This window comes from Carcharhinus amblyrhynchos, chromosome 9, assembly GCF_965287045.1.
Source record: "Carcharhinus amblyrhynchos chromosome 9, sCarAmb.v2.hapA, whole genome shotgun sequence".
Lineage (NCBI taxonomy): Eukaryota > Metazoa > Chordata > Chondrichthyes > Carcharhiniformes > Carcharhinidae > Carcharhinus > Carcharhinus amblyrhynchos.
This window is the reverse complement of record NC_137332.1, coordinates 51,105,798-51,124,263: the sequence shown is the minus strand read 5'-3', so window position 1 is coordinate 51,124,263 and position 18,466 is coordinate 51,105,798. Positions and strand designations below refer to the sequence as shown.

General features: G+C 39.2%; 1 protein-coding gene across 6 annotated transcripts in view; it reads left to right on the top strand.

Annotated features, from left to right (window-relative positions):
* The window catches only part of dnajc6 (DnaJ (Hsp40) homolog, subfamily C, member 6), a 123,628-nt gene that overhangs the window by 40,444 nt on the left and 64,718 nt on the right, over nt 1-18,466 (top strand). For all 6 annotated transcript variants that reach the window (XM_080195611.1, XM_080195613.1, XM_080195609.1 and 3 more), the window contains one exon: nt 15,412-15,550. In XM_080195611.1, the coding sequence (XP_080051737.1) occupies nt 15,412-15,550 (139 nt within the window). The remainder of the gene's footprint in view (nt 1-15,411; nt 15,551-18,466) is intronic.

Sequence of the window (18,466 nt, the reverse complement as noted above, 5' to 3'; positions counted from 1 at the left end):
CTGATGAATGGCAGATGAAATTTAATTTAGACAAATGTGAGGTGATGCAGTTTGGTAGATTGAATCAGGGCAGGACTTACTCAGTTAATGGTAGGGCATTGGGGAGAGTTACAGAACAAAGAGATCTAGGGGTATATGTTCATAGTTCCTTGAAAGTGGAGTCACAGTTGGACAGAGTGGTGAAGAAGGCATTTGGCATGCTTGGTTTCATTGGTCAGAACATTGAATACAGGAATTGGGATGTCTTGTTGAAGTTGTACAAGACGTTGGTAAGGCCACACTTGGAATACTGTGTGCAATTCTTGTCACCCTATTATAGAAACGATATTATTAAACTAGAAAGAATCCAGAAAAGATTTCCTAGGATGCTATCGGGACTTGATGGATTGAATTACAAGGAGAGGCTGAATAGACTGGAGTTTTTTTCTCTGGGGCGCAGGAGGCTGAGGAGTGATCTTAGAGGTCTATAAAATAATGAGGGGCAATGACAAGTTGGATGATATCTTTTCCCAAAGGTAGGAGAGTCTAAAACTAGAAGGCATAGGTTTAAGGTGAGAGGGGAGAGATACAAAAGTGTCCAAAGGGGCAATTTTTTCAGAGGGTGGTGAGTAATCTGAAACAAGCTGCCAGAGGTAGTAGTGGAGGTGGGTACAATTTTATCTTTTAAAAAGCATTTAGATAGTTACATGGGTAAAATGGGTAGAAAGGGATATCAGCCAAATGCAAGCAATTGGGATTAGCTTAGGGGTTTTAAAAAAAAAAGGCAGCATGAACAAGTTGGGCTGAAGGGCCTGTTTCCGTTCTGTAAACCTCTGACTCTATGGCTGAGGATCCTCCAGTTCTATCTTCCCCCATACCTGCCTCATTTGAAGTCTTGCCCTCCTGTCTCCCCTGACCACGAATTCTGAAGTGTTGTGGCTGCCTCCTGGTAACTGTCCCTCTCGCTGGTGCACTGCAGTGTCTACAGTTCAGCTTCCGGTTCAATCATTCTGAGCAGAATCTCCTCGAGCTACAGCCACCTTTACGGCAGAGGTGTTTGTCCTGGATCACCCCGGTGCCCAAGAGCTCTCTCATTTTACAATTGTGACACATCTTCCTTATTATGTTAATTTACTTTAATTTATTAATGAATATTGCTCCACCCAGTTAACTTGATTGCTGGTTGTAAACTTTATTACAATTAATAAAACCTGACAATTTCTAATAAGTCACAAGCTTTGAAGATAAATGAGCAAAATATTCATCAACCATTCACCTCTGTCTGTTTTCCTGTCATGTGACACTGTGGCCACTGTGCCCTGGAGCCACAGTCTGGACTGGATTGGATATGTTGGCTGGATGGGGGTCGTGGTTACTGTCTTATTCCCTTTTCACCTACTCTTCTAGGTACTAGTTGCTGCCTCCAGATTCTCTTTTTTGCTGGTTATGTTACTGGATCATAATCCAGTGACATAATGTTCTGGAGAAATGAGCTCAAATCATGGTAGCTGGGAAATTTTAAATTTATTTAATTGAATAGAATTTGTTTTAATTCTAAATTTATCAGTAATGATGACCATGGAACCATTATTGTTGTGAAAACTCATCTGGTTCACCTAATGTCCTTTTTTGTGTCCTTATCCAGCCTAGCCTACATATGACTCCAGATTCTCAGCAATGCAGCTAACTCTATACTTCCCTCTGAAATGTCCTCGTGAATCATTTAGTCATCAAGAATGCTGCTTACCACCATCTTCTTGATGGACAATAAATGCCAACCTTGTCAGCAAAGCCCACATCTGTTAAGATCAATCTCAAATGCAGAAGGTAGACCAATAAGGCCTCCCGTTTCAGGTGCATAAGGATTGTGCTTGCTAATACTAGTAATCGTGACTAGTATAGTTCTGTTGTGAAACTGCTTATTGCAATGTCATCCTATTCTTGTCACCAGTCACTTTAAAATATAGTGGCAATTACTGTTTTTATGTTTATACAAAGCAGGAAAAATGGGATAAATACAGTTGAATTATAGATCTTTTCCCTTCAGAAATTGGACCGGTCAGAAGGGAGCATTTTAGGTATATAACAGGCAGCTGGTGTACTGATAACTTATTTTTCCGTAGTAGTTGTAGTGGGAGGGATTTGAACTGGTGTGTTAGCATCATGTTAAAGTTGACAGCCTGAAGTATAATACTTTGACCTCTAGCATATTGCTGCAAATGTGCTAAGTAAGCAATTTCTTCCTGTCCATAATTTCATTAAAATTTCAGGCTGCATACAAAAGTAACATCTGGGCATTGCCAGCTTGGGGGAGAGGGATGGGTTTGGGGGACCCTGCCGCCACCGCTGCGCACATGTGCCCCAAAACAACATTGCCTGCAGTCATCCAGGAAGTTCAAGCTTTTTCAGTCAACTACACTGCGGTTGGAACCATCAAATAATTTAAACTTTGGTTCCAACTGTCTTACCAGAATAGTCATTCGGGAAATGTTAGGAGAATTAAAACCACTTAAGTCCCAAAAACTGGAGTACTGACCACTCCTAATCACCAACTCTGCCACCTTTCCCAAACCACCTGACACTCAACCTTAATCCTACCTATTTGTCTTGTAAACCCATCTCCTCCCAGGCTCTGAAATTGGCTGAATGTTTAAACTTTCCTGCTTTAGCTCGTGCCATTTTAAAAAAAGGAGTGTAGCTTCTGTACCTCCAGCTCTGCAGCCCTCAACTGAAGGCTTCAGAAGCGCATTGCCTTATACATGTCTCACCTGGCCTGAGTCGGAATTTTGGGTGGGAAAGGATTGGCTGAATTTCTGGGTAAGTAACCAGCAGGTGGAGATGCCGGCATTGGATCGGGATAAGCACAGTAAGAAGTCTCTCAGCACCAGGTTAAAGTCCAACAGGTTTATTTGGCAGAACTAGCTTTCTGGAGTCGCAAGCCCCGTCATCAGGTGAGTGAGGACATGTGTTCATAAACAGGGCATATAAAGACACAAACTCAATTTACAAGATAATGGTTGGAATGTGAGTCTTTACAGGTAATCAAGGCTTAAACGTACAGACAATGTGAGTGGAGAGAGGGCTAAGCACAGGTTAAAGAGGTGTGTATTGTTTCCAGCCAGGACAGTTACTGAGATTTTGCAAGTCGTGGGGTGGGGTGTTACAAATAGTATGACATGAACCTAAGATCCCGGTTGAGGCCATCCTCGTGTGCGGAACTTGGCGACTAGTTTCTGCTCAGCGATTCTGTGTTGTTGTGTATCGTGAAGGTCGCGCTGGAGAACGCCCACCCGAAGATTAGTTGCTGAATGCCCATGACTGCTAAAATCTTCCCCGACTGGAAGGAACACTCCTGCCTGGTGATTGTCGAGCAGTGAATGAACATCACTCGCCAATCACCAGGCAGGAGTGTTCCCTTCCTGTTAGGGAACACTTCAAAAAGTCTGACAACGCCAGGTTTAAGTCCAACCGATTTATTTGATAGTACACTCACTAGCTTTCGGGGTTAGTCCCTTCATCAGGTGAATGGAGAGTTCTGGCCTCAGACAGAGCATATAAAGCACAGACAGTTTACAGATTACTGATTAGAATGCGAATCTTTATACCTAACCTGCTGTTCAAGTCTTAAAGTGGCTGACAATGTGAGTGGAAGGAGCACTGATCACAGGTGAAAGAGATGTGTATTGTCTCCAGACAGTACAGTAAGTGAGGTTTTGCAAACCCAGGCAAGTCACGGGGGTTACAGATAGTGCGACATGAAGATTTGCATTCTAATCAGTAATCTGTAAACTGTCAGTGCTTTATATGCTGTGGCTGAGGCCAGAACTCTCCATTCACCTGATGAAGGGACTAACCCCGAAAGCTAGTGAGTGTACTATCAAATAAATCAGTTGGACTTAAATGTGGTGTTGTCAGACTTTTTACTGTGTTTACCCCAGTCCAACGCCGACATATCCACATCAGGGAACACTTCAGCAGTCATGGGCATTCAGCCTTTGATCTTCGGGTGGGCGTTCTCCAAGGTGGCCTTCACGACACACAACAACGTAGAATTGCTGAGCAGGAACTGATAGCCAAGTTCTGCACGCGAGGACGACCGTAACCGGGATCTTGGGTTCACGTCACATTGCCTGTAACACCCATGACTTGTCTGGGCTTGCAAAATCTCACTAACTGTCCTGCCTGGAGACAATACACATCTCTTTAACCTGTGCTTGGCCCTCTCTCCACTCATATTGTCTGTACCGTTAAAACTTGATTACCTGTAAAGACTCGCATTCCAACCATTATCTTGTAAACTGAGTTTGTGTCTTTATATGCCCTGTTTGTGAACACGTGTTCTCACTCACCTGAAGAAGGAGCTTGAAGCACCGAAAGCTAGTGATGCCAAATAAACCTGTTGGACTTTAACCTGGTGTTGTGAGACTTCTTACTGTAAGTAACCAGGAGCAGAGAGGCAGTACCACTCTGAAGTTCAGGGTCCTGGTGTTGTATTGCCACAAAACTTTCTAAAATTAGAGGGAATTTCCCTGCCAAACTTTTTAAAAATGCTGACAGGCTTGGATGATATTGATGCAACGAGATACTTGACCGAGTATTAGGCATGTCCTCAAAATTGAAAAACAATTTTTTTTTTTTTGCTAATCTCAATCACAAGGTAATGAATATGCAGGTAGATTGCTGTCATGCCGTATTAATTTTTTTCAAAAAGCTTCTGGTTAAATATCTTGGAATTAAATTAAAGGTTGCAAAGAAATGTAGTTGGAATTACTAAATACTCTGGGATCCAGGTTTGATTTCACATGTTCCAAATTCCCAATTCAGTTGCGCTCTGGGAGATGGTGAGCAGGACATGTATAAGGATTCCAATAGTATTGAATCCAGTTCCAGAGCTGCTGGATTGTAAAAGTATCCACACACGAGAAGGAAGTGCTCAGACATTAATTGTTCAGGTTTAAGTTTACATACGTTGAAGTTTAATTCGATTATTTTCCATGGTTTAGGGGCAGGTGTGGAGTGGGTAAGATATTGGGGAGTGGAAGGGGACTGAAGTGAATGGGGGATAAAAATTCCCTTGATTTTAAATATGTTGTTTAGATTTGATTATAGATTATAATATGGTCTTTTGGGGAGTGAGTTTGTTTAATTGCTTTTGTTCCATATTTCTGATATTCTGAGCTTCATCTACAAGACCCTGTAGCACTACTGCATTGGTGATTTTCTGACGGTACAGGATAAGCTTCAAAACTTTTAGAAGATAAATTGTCTCTGGATGATTTCTCAATAGTAATTGGCTGAAGATTGGAAAAATCTTAGGTTTATGGTTTGACAATTTTTTTGTAATATTGGCATCATTTAGTTTGCTGCAAACACAACGGTGATCCTACGATCAAAGAAAATAATTTGGATTACATGATAACCCACACAAATACTGTCGGGGAATAGTGTCTGCTGTAAGGTGGTTAATTAGTAATGACTCATTTGAATTAGCTATTGGTTATTATGATAACCATCTGTTAAGTTACCAAGATGATGTCATGGCATTCATGCATTTAGTTGAACCATGACATTTATACCTATCACACTTAAAGTAAGCAATGCTGCATAACACCAAGTGGATTTTGCAATTTGTGTTGCTCTGTGTTCGTAAATCTCCCTTCTGACATTGTCTCATTTTGTCACTTATGTTTGTAAGTGAAGCTTAGGTACACAGGCTAATATTTATTGTAATGAAATAAAGGGTGATTGTCCACTTGAGAGCTGCAAACAAAAGACTAATTCAAAAATCTGCCTACAAGATTGTGATAGCATTACTGCAGAATCATTGAAGATGCCATTACAAAGTGCATGCACTATTGATGCCTGTGCTGCGAGGCACTGGCAGTCTGAATATCAGCTCAAAATTGAAAACAATCATGCTCACAATATATATGTTAGTCTGAATATTGCACCAGCAACAAACAGATTACTTGTTATTCAATATGCTTATGTTTTCTTAGCTTTTTTGTGGGTTTTCTCACTGGAACTTGTGTTTATTGGAGAGTGGCATCAATGTGGCACCTGCTGCAGGGGATATGGGACCACTGTGAACAGGGTAAAGAACAATGTTCCTCCAAACTAATCATTGGAGAATCTCACCAAACCATGCTGAGTTTTAACCAGGAATTGTAAACTAGAATATTTAATTACATGTAAACTATTTTTTAAAAAATCTTTTCATGGGATGTGGGCATCACTGGCAAGGCCAACACTTGTTGCCAGTAATTTGTCATATGAAAAGCCAACTGCTTTGAGCAAAGTGATTTGGGAGCTGCCTTCTCTCTCTCTCTCTCTCTCTCTCTCTCACACACTACCTATCTCCAACTGCAACTGAATTAGCTAAACTAAAACTTGAAAGCTTCCCTATCTTGCAAGCACCAGTTGCTGAGCAATAACTGCTGGTTTACAGACACTTCACAACACACCATAGCCCTCTGTAAATAGAGTTGGAATTGAAACTGAACCACCATCCCCCACCCCCCACCAGCGCACCTTTGTCCAAAGGGACAGAAACATTAAATTGAACCACTTAAATCTATACCTTATTTCTAACGCTTACTAATATATATCCCTTTTTCCCTAGCAATTGACACTGCCCAACCACCTTTCATGTGATCCCTTCCACTTAGGAGAGTGGACGTATGTACAATCTATTGGCATTCAGTGAAAACCAGGCTTTACAGAATGGTCTTTGCTAACCCTCATCATCCTTTACTGTGAAAATAAACTTTGTTTTGTTGTGTGAAGAGGGGAAATTGGCTATATGGTTGATTGAAGGAATTAAACTTAATGAAGTGCTGCTTGCTTATAAGTATTTCACCGAAGACTGTTGGAATGGTTAAGTTGTCCTTCAGTTGAAATACTAATCATCAGTGGGGAATTTAAGCCAAATGATGAAATTAAAAGTGATGGCTTTTATTGAAAAATGTTCACCATTCGTTTACCTTCATTAACTCAATGTGATAGGGCAATTTGTATCAATTAGCACTGTGCAGATAACATCAGATTCGTCTGGTTTATTCCCCTCATCCTGACTTGTTTAGTGTGCTTCATTCTGAGGTGACTGATTTTAAGAAAAACATATATCTACATGTTTGCTTTATCTAAAGAGATTGGATTCAACTGTATTTAACAACTTCATTTTGAGTCAGAGAGATGACCTTTACAGAACCATCTTTTAACCTTCTTGCAGAACATTCTTTTATCTAGACTTGATAAGGTTTTGCATGTTTTTGCAATGTTGGTAGAGTTTTTAATTTTGGCTGCTGAGGAACTGTTTAACTTCTAATGTAGATAAAGTTTTTGTTTAGAATTTCATGCAGTATAGATTTCACAGAACAAATGTAATTTTTTTATATAGGGTGGGCTTTGCTATATGTCAGTGACATAAATTATTTGTTGTAACATCATCATGTAAGTCTACACGTAAATAACTCAGAGCCATATAGATTTTAACATTTTTAAGGTAACATTTTGTGGTGTTCATTTGCTTGTTGATTCAGGTTGCCTGCTGATTTCACTAGTGGCAACTTGTTCAGGATTCCAGAAAAACCTCTTGAGGAAGAGTGAATAGAGTCTGAAACTTGCTACCAAAAGGAATAGTTGAAGCAATTAACAGATGCATTTAAGAGGAAGTTAGACAAACACATGAGAGAGAAAGGAATTCAAGTCTATGTTAATATCTTTAGATTTAAAAGAGTGGGAGGAGGCTTCTGTTGAACATAAACTACACTGCTGACTAGTTTGGCCAAGGAGTCTTTTCATGTTGTAAATTCTGTGCAAAACATTATTTACTTGAGTTTTTATTTGGTTGTGTGGCTTCATTCTTGCCTCAGCCAGAAGATTTTGGGTTCAGGCCTCGTTCCAGAGATTTGAGCACGTGGTACTGCACTGGATTATAAACCTAGATTAAGTGCTGTACTGACAGAGGTGTCTTTCAGATAACACTGCAAACTGAAGTCCCATCTATCCTCTCAGCTGGACCTAAAAGATTCCGTGCCACTACTCAAAGCAGAGCAGTGAGTTCTCTCTACACCTTGGCCAATATTTATCTCTCAATTAACATTCCTAATAATGAATTTATCTGGTCTTTATTAAATTGCTGTTTGTGAGATATAGTATGCAAATTGGTTCACCAAATTTCCTACATCAAAGCAGTGACTACTTGTATGAATATATCATTGGCTATGGAGTGTTTTGGAATGTCCTGAGGTTATGAAAGGTACTACATAATGCAATATTTTTGGTTTTCTCTTCATGAATTTGCAAATTCTGATTCTGAGCTGCTTATATCCACAGATGCTTCCTTATTCCCAGAAGCACAGATGGTGTTTGTGGATTATTTTCCACCTCCTGTCCATAGTTACCTGCAAAAACTTCCAATGCCCATCTTGATCCATGGAGATTAATTGAAAATTTTAGTTACAAGTTCTTTTAAAATGTTTAACTTACTTAATTTGGAAAATTTTCATAATTTGATACTAAAGTAATGCTGGTAGATTGGAATGTTTCTAATGGCATACTACTACAAGAAAATGGAGAGCTACAGATCAGGAAAGTACAGGCCAGTCAGCTTCGCATCAATCATGAGAAAGTTATTGGAAAACGGTATTAGGGACAAATAAACTTTCACTTGGAAAGCATGGGATAATTAAGGAGAACGGGAAGAGATAAAATAGCATTGGGAGAGATATAAATCACTAGTATAAGTAATGGTAAGTTAATAGGTGGGCTCAAAATAAGGGAACAAGTAATAATGTCTAAATCAGGATGACAGTGCATGTATGTGGATGCAACAGTGCATGCATGTGAATACAATGTGTGATAAATAAGATTAGTAACAGGCACAGATTGCCATGTGGCATGCTAAAAGAGAGACCTGGCTCAATGTTGTGCAGGACTAGGTATTTAAAATATTCCTGTATATAAGGTGTTCAAGATAAGAAACAAAGAAATGGGAGAAGGAGAATACCCTAGATGGGTCAAGGACAGAATTTATTTAGAGCTAAGAAACAAAAAAAGGTGCAAATGCATTGCTTGGTGTTGTTTATAGGCCACCAACTTGTGGAAAGGATGTAGTGGAATAAATTTGCGAATTACAAGGGAGGTGAAAAAAAGAATATTTGCAATTATTGGGGGCGTCTATATTCAGGTAATTAGGGTAAAAGAACAGAGGCGGGCATGAATTCTGAGTGTGTTTGGTATATTTTTCTGCAGCAGTATGCCCAAATGAAAAAGGAGGCACCGCTAGACCTGGTTTCTGGGAATGAGGTGGACCAAGTGTCAATAGAATATTAAGTGTTCATTGTACCGTTGGGTTTAGGCTGAGTATGGGAAATGACACAGAACAATTCAGAGTAAGAAGAATTCACTGGAGGAAAGCCAAATTCAATACAGTAAGAACAAATCAGGGCTGAATAAATCGGGGGCTGAAAAATGGACTACCTGCAAAGAAGAGAGATTTTGGGCACAGCCAAAGTATATCCCCTCAAAAGGGAAAGGAAAAAGAAATGAAGACTGTGGGGAAGAATGAACCCAGAGTTCCTGGAGTTGACAGGAGATAGAAATTATGATGAAGAGAAAGTCTGCTTATGACAGGTGTCAGGTAGAAAATGCAATTGAGAACCAAGCTGAATTTTGAAGATGCAGAGGAAGAGTGAGCATGAAAAGAGATTGGCAGCTGACACAGAAGGGGATTGCAAAGTCTTCTATAAGCGTGTAAATACTAAACGGGAGGTAAAAGGAGGAAGAGAGATTTTACTCATGGAGGCAGAGGGCTTAACTGAGGTATTAAATGAATACGTTGCATTGGTCTTTACTAAGGAAGATGATGTTACCGAGATTAGGGTAAAAGGGGAGGTAATTTGTAAGGCAGAGATATTGGATAGGCTGTCTGTACTTGAAGCTGACAAAGCACCAGGACTGGATGAGATGCATCCATGGATACTGAAGTAAGTGACTGGAAATTACAGAGGCACTGGCCATAAGTTTTGGTAGAAATTTCTTAGACTTCCTTAGACTTGGGTTTGGTGCCAGAGGACAAGAGATTGAAAAAGTTACACCCCCATTCAAAAAAAAGGATGTGAAGGTAACTCAGTTTAAATTTGAGGTACGGGAAACTCCTACCAAAAGTAATTCATGATTAACTTAATAGTCACATGGACAAATGTGGGTTCATTAGAGAAAGCTAGCGAGGATTTCTTTAAGATAAAATCATGTTTAACTAATTGAACTTTTGTTTAAGAGTTAAGTATTGATGAGAGTAATGCGGTTGATGTGGTGTAAATGGTCTTCCAAAAGGCATTTGATATAGTGTTGCAAACAATTAATTATAGCTCATGGAATAAAGGGACATTAGTAATGTGGATACAAAATTGACTAATAGGAAGTAGAGAGTAGTGGTTAATGGATGTTTTTCAGGCTGGAGGAAGGTTTGTAGTGGATTTCCCCAAGGGTCAGTGTTGGAACTGCTACTTTTTCTGCTGTATGTTAACATCTTGACTCTGATATATAGGGCACAATTTCAAAGATTTCCAGAGGCATTCAACAAAGTGCCATCAGGAGGCTTTTCAAGCAGAGAGATGCCCATAGAATTGATGAAAAATTGCAGGAATGGATGCGGAGTTGGTTCAGTGACGGAAAGCAGAGTGTGATATTGGGTAAACGTTTTTGAGACTTAGCGGTTGTTTGCAGTGGTGTTCCTCAGTGGTTAGCTTCGAGTCTGTTTATAGTTTCAAATTTTTTGTTAGAACACCTTGGCTCAGCTGTAGGAAGCAGCATTATGAAGGTTGCAGATTGTTAGGATCCTAGACCAGGCTGCCAAGTGTTTGGTAGGGTCTGGGTATGGGACCAGTAATATTTTGTTTAAAGTAGACAAAGTTTGAGATTCAAAACACTGGCTGAGAGAATAAAGCCACAAGATTCCGCTGGTTTTGAAATATTCACTGTACAAGATCAGAAAGATGAAATAATTTGAAATATCTATCTGCTAGTCTAACATTCAGGGTTAATATGAGGTACACATGAACTAGAAACAAATCGATAATCAATCACACCACACTGCATAGGAAATGACACAATGTCATTGGATGTTAACTGCGAGCATGCCTCAACTTGAAACATCGGTTCATGGTGATATGTAGTTTTGTTTTTGGAATAGTGTGATGAGTCACATGAAACCCTCATTGAGAACAACCAGTCCAATCGTTGTGTAACAATTACTAAAGACTATTTATTACACTAAAGAAAAAACAGAAATGAATAAGGCTACAGTACTCTTAAGACAATTAAATATATGAATTACTAAACACACTTGCAGATTATATGGAAATTACCCCTTTTTCCAAAATATACATCTGTGATCCCTGAACTCCTAACACTTTCCCATTCCCAATAACATCCAAATTAAATAAACCTATAATTCATATCCCGCTTGTAGCGACTGGTCAGTATATGGCACATGATCAAGTCTGGGGAACATTTTTTCCTTGTTCAGTGAAGATATTTAAACTGCTTTTATGAAGGTTTCTGCACCATCTTGGCTCTTGGATGTTAAATTGGCCTATAGGCCGAGAGACATTAAACTGATTTGATTTATTATTGTCACATGTATTGTTATATAGTGAAAAGTATTGTTTCTTGTGCGCTATACAGACAAAGCATACCATTCACAGAGTATGTAGGGGTGAAGGAAAGGAAGGGTGTCGAATATCGTGTTACAGTCATAGGGTGTAGAGAAAGATCAACTTAATATAAGGTAGGTCCTTTCAAAGATCTGATGGCAGCAGGGAAGAAGCTGTTCTCAAGTCGGTTGGTAAATGATCTCCAGACTTTTGTATCTTTTTCCCAACAGGAGGTGTAAGAGAGTATGCCCGAGAGTGGGGTCCTTAATTATGCTGGTTGCTTTTCCGAGATAGCAGAAAGTGTAGACAGAGGCAATGGATGGTCTCTTAGCTCCTGGATTTTACAATAGCATCTGCAGGAGCTGGCCGCCGGCAATTATACCCTGGTTCCTCTGATTGTGTGTTTGGTTTGGCTGCATCTGTCACGTTCCATCATTTTCAAAATGACTATCTGTATACCTCCACTGATTACTCTGTTGTTTAGGTAAGCTATTTCCTGATTCTGTCTGGATGCCTGCTAATCTTGTTACTAGGGATGGTCTTCTGTTCTCAAGTCACATGATTCAGTTTTGTGCCATACCCTCCCTCCTTTTTCCTTTGTGCAGGTGCTATCCTGCAAGGATGGCTGAGCCCGTTAACTGCTGGATTATGTATGCTATGCCCACATCCAGCCTGTTAGGATTTGGAAATTCCAGCTTTCCCTCCATGGTGATTCAGATTTTGTAACAGGATGATTAGAAACATGACAACTGAGCAGGTAGTGATGTGAGTAGTTGTAAACTTCAAAGTGAGACAAGCAAGGTGGTGAAATGGACAGTGGCAGGGGAAATGGCGTTCAGTATGGAGAAATATGGTGATGCACTTTGGAAGGATTAACATAGACAGAACACTAAGTGGCAGGATTTTGCAAAATGTAGGTGAGCAGAATGGCCTTGCTGATTATATACACAAATTCTTAAAGCTCAGTGCAAGTTGATAAGGTGCTCAAAAAGCATATGGGAAACTGGGATTAATAAATAATGACCATAGAATATATAAAAAAAAACATGTTAGAATTTTGTTTGTGATCTGACTTTAGCATGAGTGTTGTGCACTGAGTAATAAAAACGATGTGATGGTCTTGCAAAGAGTACACAGTAGGTTTACCAGGATGCAACAGGGATGAAGGGATTTAGTTGTGAGGAGAGGTGTAAAGGACTATTCTCATTGGAACAGTGAATTTTAAGAGGTGGCCTCATGTAGGTTTTCAACAGAGAGGTTTTGATAGAATAAATAAGGAAAAACTCCCTTTAACAAGTGGGTCAGTGGCTGCCATAAATTTAAAATAATGACTAAAATTTTCCACTGTCTTCTAAATCTTCTCACTCTTGAGTTGACTGAAATGTTATACCTGAGAGGTGCAAACTGATTCAATAAATCATTTAAAAAATGAATTGAACAGATACTTGAGGATGAAGAAACACCTACAAGGAAGGGTTGTAGGATTAAGAATGATTGCTTGAGTCATCACTAGCATCATGGACTGAATGGTTTCCTCCCTTCCTTCTGTTCTATAATTTCTCTGATTCTATAAAGTGTTTGCATTTGAAATAAGGCACCAGTAGCTAATAGTGTAGCAAGCCTGGTGCTGTGTCATTTGAGTAAGTATCTATCACTTCCACCAAAGGTTGTAGAGAGGAGTTTTTCAAACTGGAGGCCTGTGACCAGTGGTGTGCCTCAGGGATCAGTGCCGGGCCCACTGTTATTTGTCATTTATATTAATGATTTGGACGAGAACATAGGGGTCATGGTTAGTAAGTTTGCAGATGACACCAAGATTGGTGGCATAGCGGATAGTGAAGAAAGTTATCTCCAATTGCAACGGGATCTTGATCAATTGGGCCAGTGGGCTGATGAATGGCAGATGGAGTCTAATTTAGACAAGTGCGAGGTGATGCATTTTGGTAGATTGAACCAGGGCAGGACTTGCTCAGTTAATGGTAAGGCATTGGGGAGAGTTACAGAACAGAGATCTAGGGGTACATGTTCATAGCTGCTTGAAAGTGGAGTTACAGGTGGACAGAGCGGTGAAGAAGGCATTCGGCATGCTTGGTTTCATTGGTCAGAATATTGAATACAGGAGTTGGGATTCTTGTTGAAGTTGTACAAGACATTGGTAAGACCACACTTGGAATACTGTGTGCAATTCTGGTCACTGTTTTATAGAAAGAATATTATTAAACTAGAAAGAGTGCAGAAAAGATTTACTAGGCTGCTACCAGGACTTGATGGATTGAGTTATAAGGAGAGGCTGAATAGACTGGGATTTTTTTTCTCTGGAACGTAAGAGGCTGAGGGTGACCTTTATAGAGGTCTATAAAATAATGAGGGGCACAGACAAGATAGATAGTCAATGTCTTTTCCCAAAGGTAGGGGAGGCAAAAGTTTAAGTTGAGAGGGGAGAGATACAAAAGTGTCCAGAGGGTGGTGAGCCTCTGGAACAAGCTGCCAGAGGTAATAGTAGAGGCAGGTACAATTTTAGCTTTTAAAAAGCGTTTAGATAGTTACATGGGTACAATCCGTATAGACAGATATGGGCTAAATGCTGGCAATTGGGATTAGCTTAGGACAGCATGGACAAGTTGGACTAAAGGGCCTGTTTCCATCTGTGAATCTCTGTGTAGAGCAAGAGATTCCTCAGAGAGAATACTTTTTTAATTGGCTGAGGTCATGAATTTAATGATGATTTTGCATGTCTGAGCGATTGCTTTGTCATGCCACCTAAAAATAGCATTGTTGATAACTTGTCAATGTATGTACCACTTGTATAGCAATGGAACATTGAATATAGTTTTGCTCAATATTTCATTTAATTTCAATGCAATTCAACGGCAGAGTCATTGATTTGATTTATAGCAACTGAATAAATCTAGTTGATTATTGGATTTGTATCTGCTGATCTTGGGAATCAAATTCATTGCTTCCCTTTATTTTTGTATGAAAATTAGTACCTTTTTATTGCAAGCAGTTGTGCTTGATATCCCACCATGCGTTAGTTTCAGTTGTTTCAAATTTGTATTTCACGTAGATCCCTTCCAACCTCCAGGGAGAATCCTTTATTCTGTTGAACTGGAATAGTTTCGAATACTCGTTGGAGAGGTGAGGGGGATGGACTGTAATCCATTGCATCACCCAATGTCCCCTCAGGTTATCTGAATGCTTTGAAATGTACAATGGCAATCCATATCTCGGAGCTTATGTCAGATATTTGTCTAAATACAGTAATGTTTTCTACCTTTGAAATGGTGGCTCCAGCCTCGGGTGAAGGGCATATCTATCTTGATATAACATTATTCTCAGTTTCATCTCCTTCAAATTCATCCCACCCGATAATTTAAAATTAAGAACCCTGCTGTTGTTGTTGGTCTTGACAAGTGTGGAGGTATTTTAGAATGAAACAGAAGCTGAATCTTTGAGGGTGTTATTCCTGGTGGTTGGAATTCCCTGAATACCTCAATTTTGAAACAAAAAAAATTATTTACCTCTTTCAACAGGGTATTTTTTCCTTTGATTTCCTTACTCCTAATTCATTCATCAATAACATTACACCACAAACATTATACCTAGACTGATGCCATTCTCCTGCTGGTTCACTTTGTTAAGCAACCATTCAAGTACATTTTGAAGCAATTTTGGACTCTCCTTTTTTTAAAAAAAGTCTTTTAACTTCTGTATATTAACTTTGCCTGTCTTTCTGGAACTGACTGTAATGATCCATTTGCTGTTTTACTAGGTGCCTCCTCTCCAGACATGGAACCCACCTTTGGGGGAGGGCTGCTGGATATGGTAAAAGGTGGAGCTGGACGACTTTTCAGCAATTTGAAGGACAACCTGAAAGACACCTCCTCAAAGGTGATACAGTCTGTGGCCAGGTAAGCTGTTGGGAAATAAACTGCAGTGGGAATACAAGTCATGTCTTGTTTCCCACTCACTATATATTTGTAGAAATTGATTAGTCTATCAGATTTTCATAGTAACTTCATTGCAATGTCAATGTAAACCTACTTGTGACTCGTAACTAAATTTAAAATATATTTGTAAAACAAACCCAACTTAATTTTTACAGTGCTCATGGAAAAATGCTAGAGTATGTATGCATTCCATTTTCTATGACTGATTAAAAAATTAATTTGAATAACCCACTGTTTTGGCTTTAGAAATATTGACAGGTGGCATTTCTGTTGAGAAATACTTCGCAAGGACTCGAGGACACAATGTGTTTCTAAAAATTCAAAAGTAACTTAATAATCCAACTCAGAATGGATGTTCATCACAATCTTCAATAATTCTTTCTTCCTAACCATCTCATTTTGGACAATGTCTTCTGCTTCATTCAGTAACTTTTTGAGAGTGTGACAAATACAAGGTTTTAGATGATTGTTGTGTTTTGGGACTGTGTTTAAACTTGGGGCAAAATGAAAGGGATCCCGTGCTGAATTCTACTGAGTGATTGGATTCTTAAAGATTAAAGGGCACCCCAGCTTTTTCATGGCAAAGAAGGTGCAAGGTGTTCACAACATGCCGACAATGGCAGAAGCATCTGTGTTGACGGTGGATAAACTGATAGTTGTCAAAGTCTTAAGAAGGTGTTAATATCATTTTTTTCCTCAAAACAGCTCTGCTTCAATGGTTTATTTAATTTCCAGTGCGAATGAAGTTGGGAGTTTAAAGAATTGCTAATCAGCATGCTACCTCAATAGAAGGTTGATGTGGTTCAAGTTGCAATGGAGAGATGGGCTTTTGAGAGGGAAACTTGCAGAGGAAGCCATTGTAGGGTTGAATTACAAGATTCTCCTTAAAGATAGCCTTGAAGAGAGAAATGGAACAGAAAACGTGTCACAAAACTCTTATGGTTCACTGCGCAGAAATGCAGGTAGGAGCTCCTGTTTGGGTTAAAAAGATCCAATAGATGGCAATTTAAAAAGAGGCTATAAGATTACCTACGTTGAGCTGGAGGAAGAATATCTAGCAAAACCCATCACTGTGAAAGACATTGCTGGGGCTGGGGCTAATGCTACCTGGCTGGGAAAGGGAAAAAATAGAAGTAAATCCTTGGGAACCAAAAATTATTTTGGACTTGTTTCAGAAAAATTGAATATCTGCTTGAGAGACAGTTTATAGTATAACTTTAGAGTGGGATTTTTGATTTGTGTTAAACCATAAAATGGAAAGTTCTCTTCTCTGGCTTAAAGTATTAGTTGCCACCAAAAATAATGCTTAATCAAGTTGCTTTTAGATAATTTGTTGCAGTAAAAGTTGTAAAATGTGAAATCTTGTATGATCCTTTTAAATAGGTCACTGGAAATTCAAATTTCTTTTTAAAAGTTATTGATTTTATGGAGATCGAAACAGTGGTGCCATGCCCTGATGTGTTCCTTGTCTTTGCACCATTCAGTCAGAGAGGTTTGAGGCCTGTGCTGCTCTTCGCGTTGTCACAATGTTTTCTATCTAATGCATGTGATTACTAGTTCCCAGTCTATTGTGCATGCAGAACTTCTAGCAATAACAGTTCCATTGTTCATTAATAGATGTTGGTTAGATTGGTGAAAGTCAGAAGTTTCAAATGCACTTGCCTGTAAGTTTTTAGCTATGAAAGAATACCTGGGGATCTTAACATTGACTGGGACTATTTTCCTACAGAGAATTAACTGTGCAAACAAAGGCAACATGATTCTTCATGAATATTTGAGATCTCAGTTGTGTGGTTAAGTGGAAGTGTCATAAAGATGAGGGACTTGTTGGAGAGTGATCCATTGTCTCTGATCAGTTGTCTCCTGTTTCTGATGGAGTACAGAACTGAAGTGCAGGTTAATTTAAAAATTATGAAACATTACACAAATCACACTAATTTACATACATCAATGGATGGCTCTTTAGACACCCACTGCTGCTCTTCTGCTTCTGCTTTGGGGTGTCTGTAAGTAATGCCACAAGATGTATAACTAGTTTGTCCAAAAAATGATTTGACTGTGTTTGATGCTTTTATGGCTGTGGTGAAACCATTCCTTTTTGTTGCATCCTTCACTTTATCTTAATTTATTTTAATTTTAACAGTTCATTTTTGTTTGGTATTAATGTTGTCTGCTGTTCCTGAACGTAGTGATTCTTCCTGAGACATAATTTTATAGGTACGATTAGTCCTCCAGTACTTTGAGGAACTCGTCTGTGTCCCTGATGCTAGACTGAGTTGGTATGCTGCACAATCAGCTGGGCGTACTGGAAAAAAAATCCTGTTCTTATTTGATGTCCACAGTAAGATTCACTGATTAGTGATTAAGAATACAAGGTCTGCCTTGTTTTAAGTAGCCCTTGTCCAATAGGTTGTGGGAATCCAACTTCTAATTGCTGCCTAGGATCCACAAACTTCTTTAAGACAAAATAGTACACTTGCTGAAAATGTGAAAAAAAAATGGAAAAAAACTGGAACCACTGAACAGGTCTGGCAGAACCTGTGAAGAGGAAAACAGTTAACATTTCCCGTTATGAGCTTTTCATCAGAACTATTCACATTTCAGGAATTTCCATTCATTTTTCCTCTTAGAAAAGATTTGGCGAATTACTTATGTTTGAGTGCTGAGCTATAAAACAATTAAAATTGTTTTAAAAACTGCAACTTTAGTATTACAGATGCTAGACTAGCCATTTTCTAAGGAAGTTTGGGCGAGTCTCACCCCAGGATTTAATGGCCAAGGAAGGTGTGTTTGTAATGCAGCTAGACAAGTTGATTATCTGCAAGTCCCTTTGAACGTATACCATTGGCAGGCGGAAAAGCATGAGAGATTCCTGGA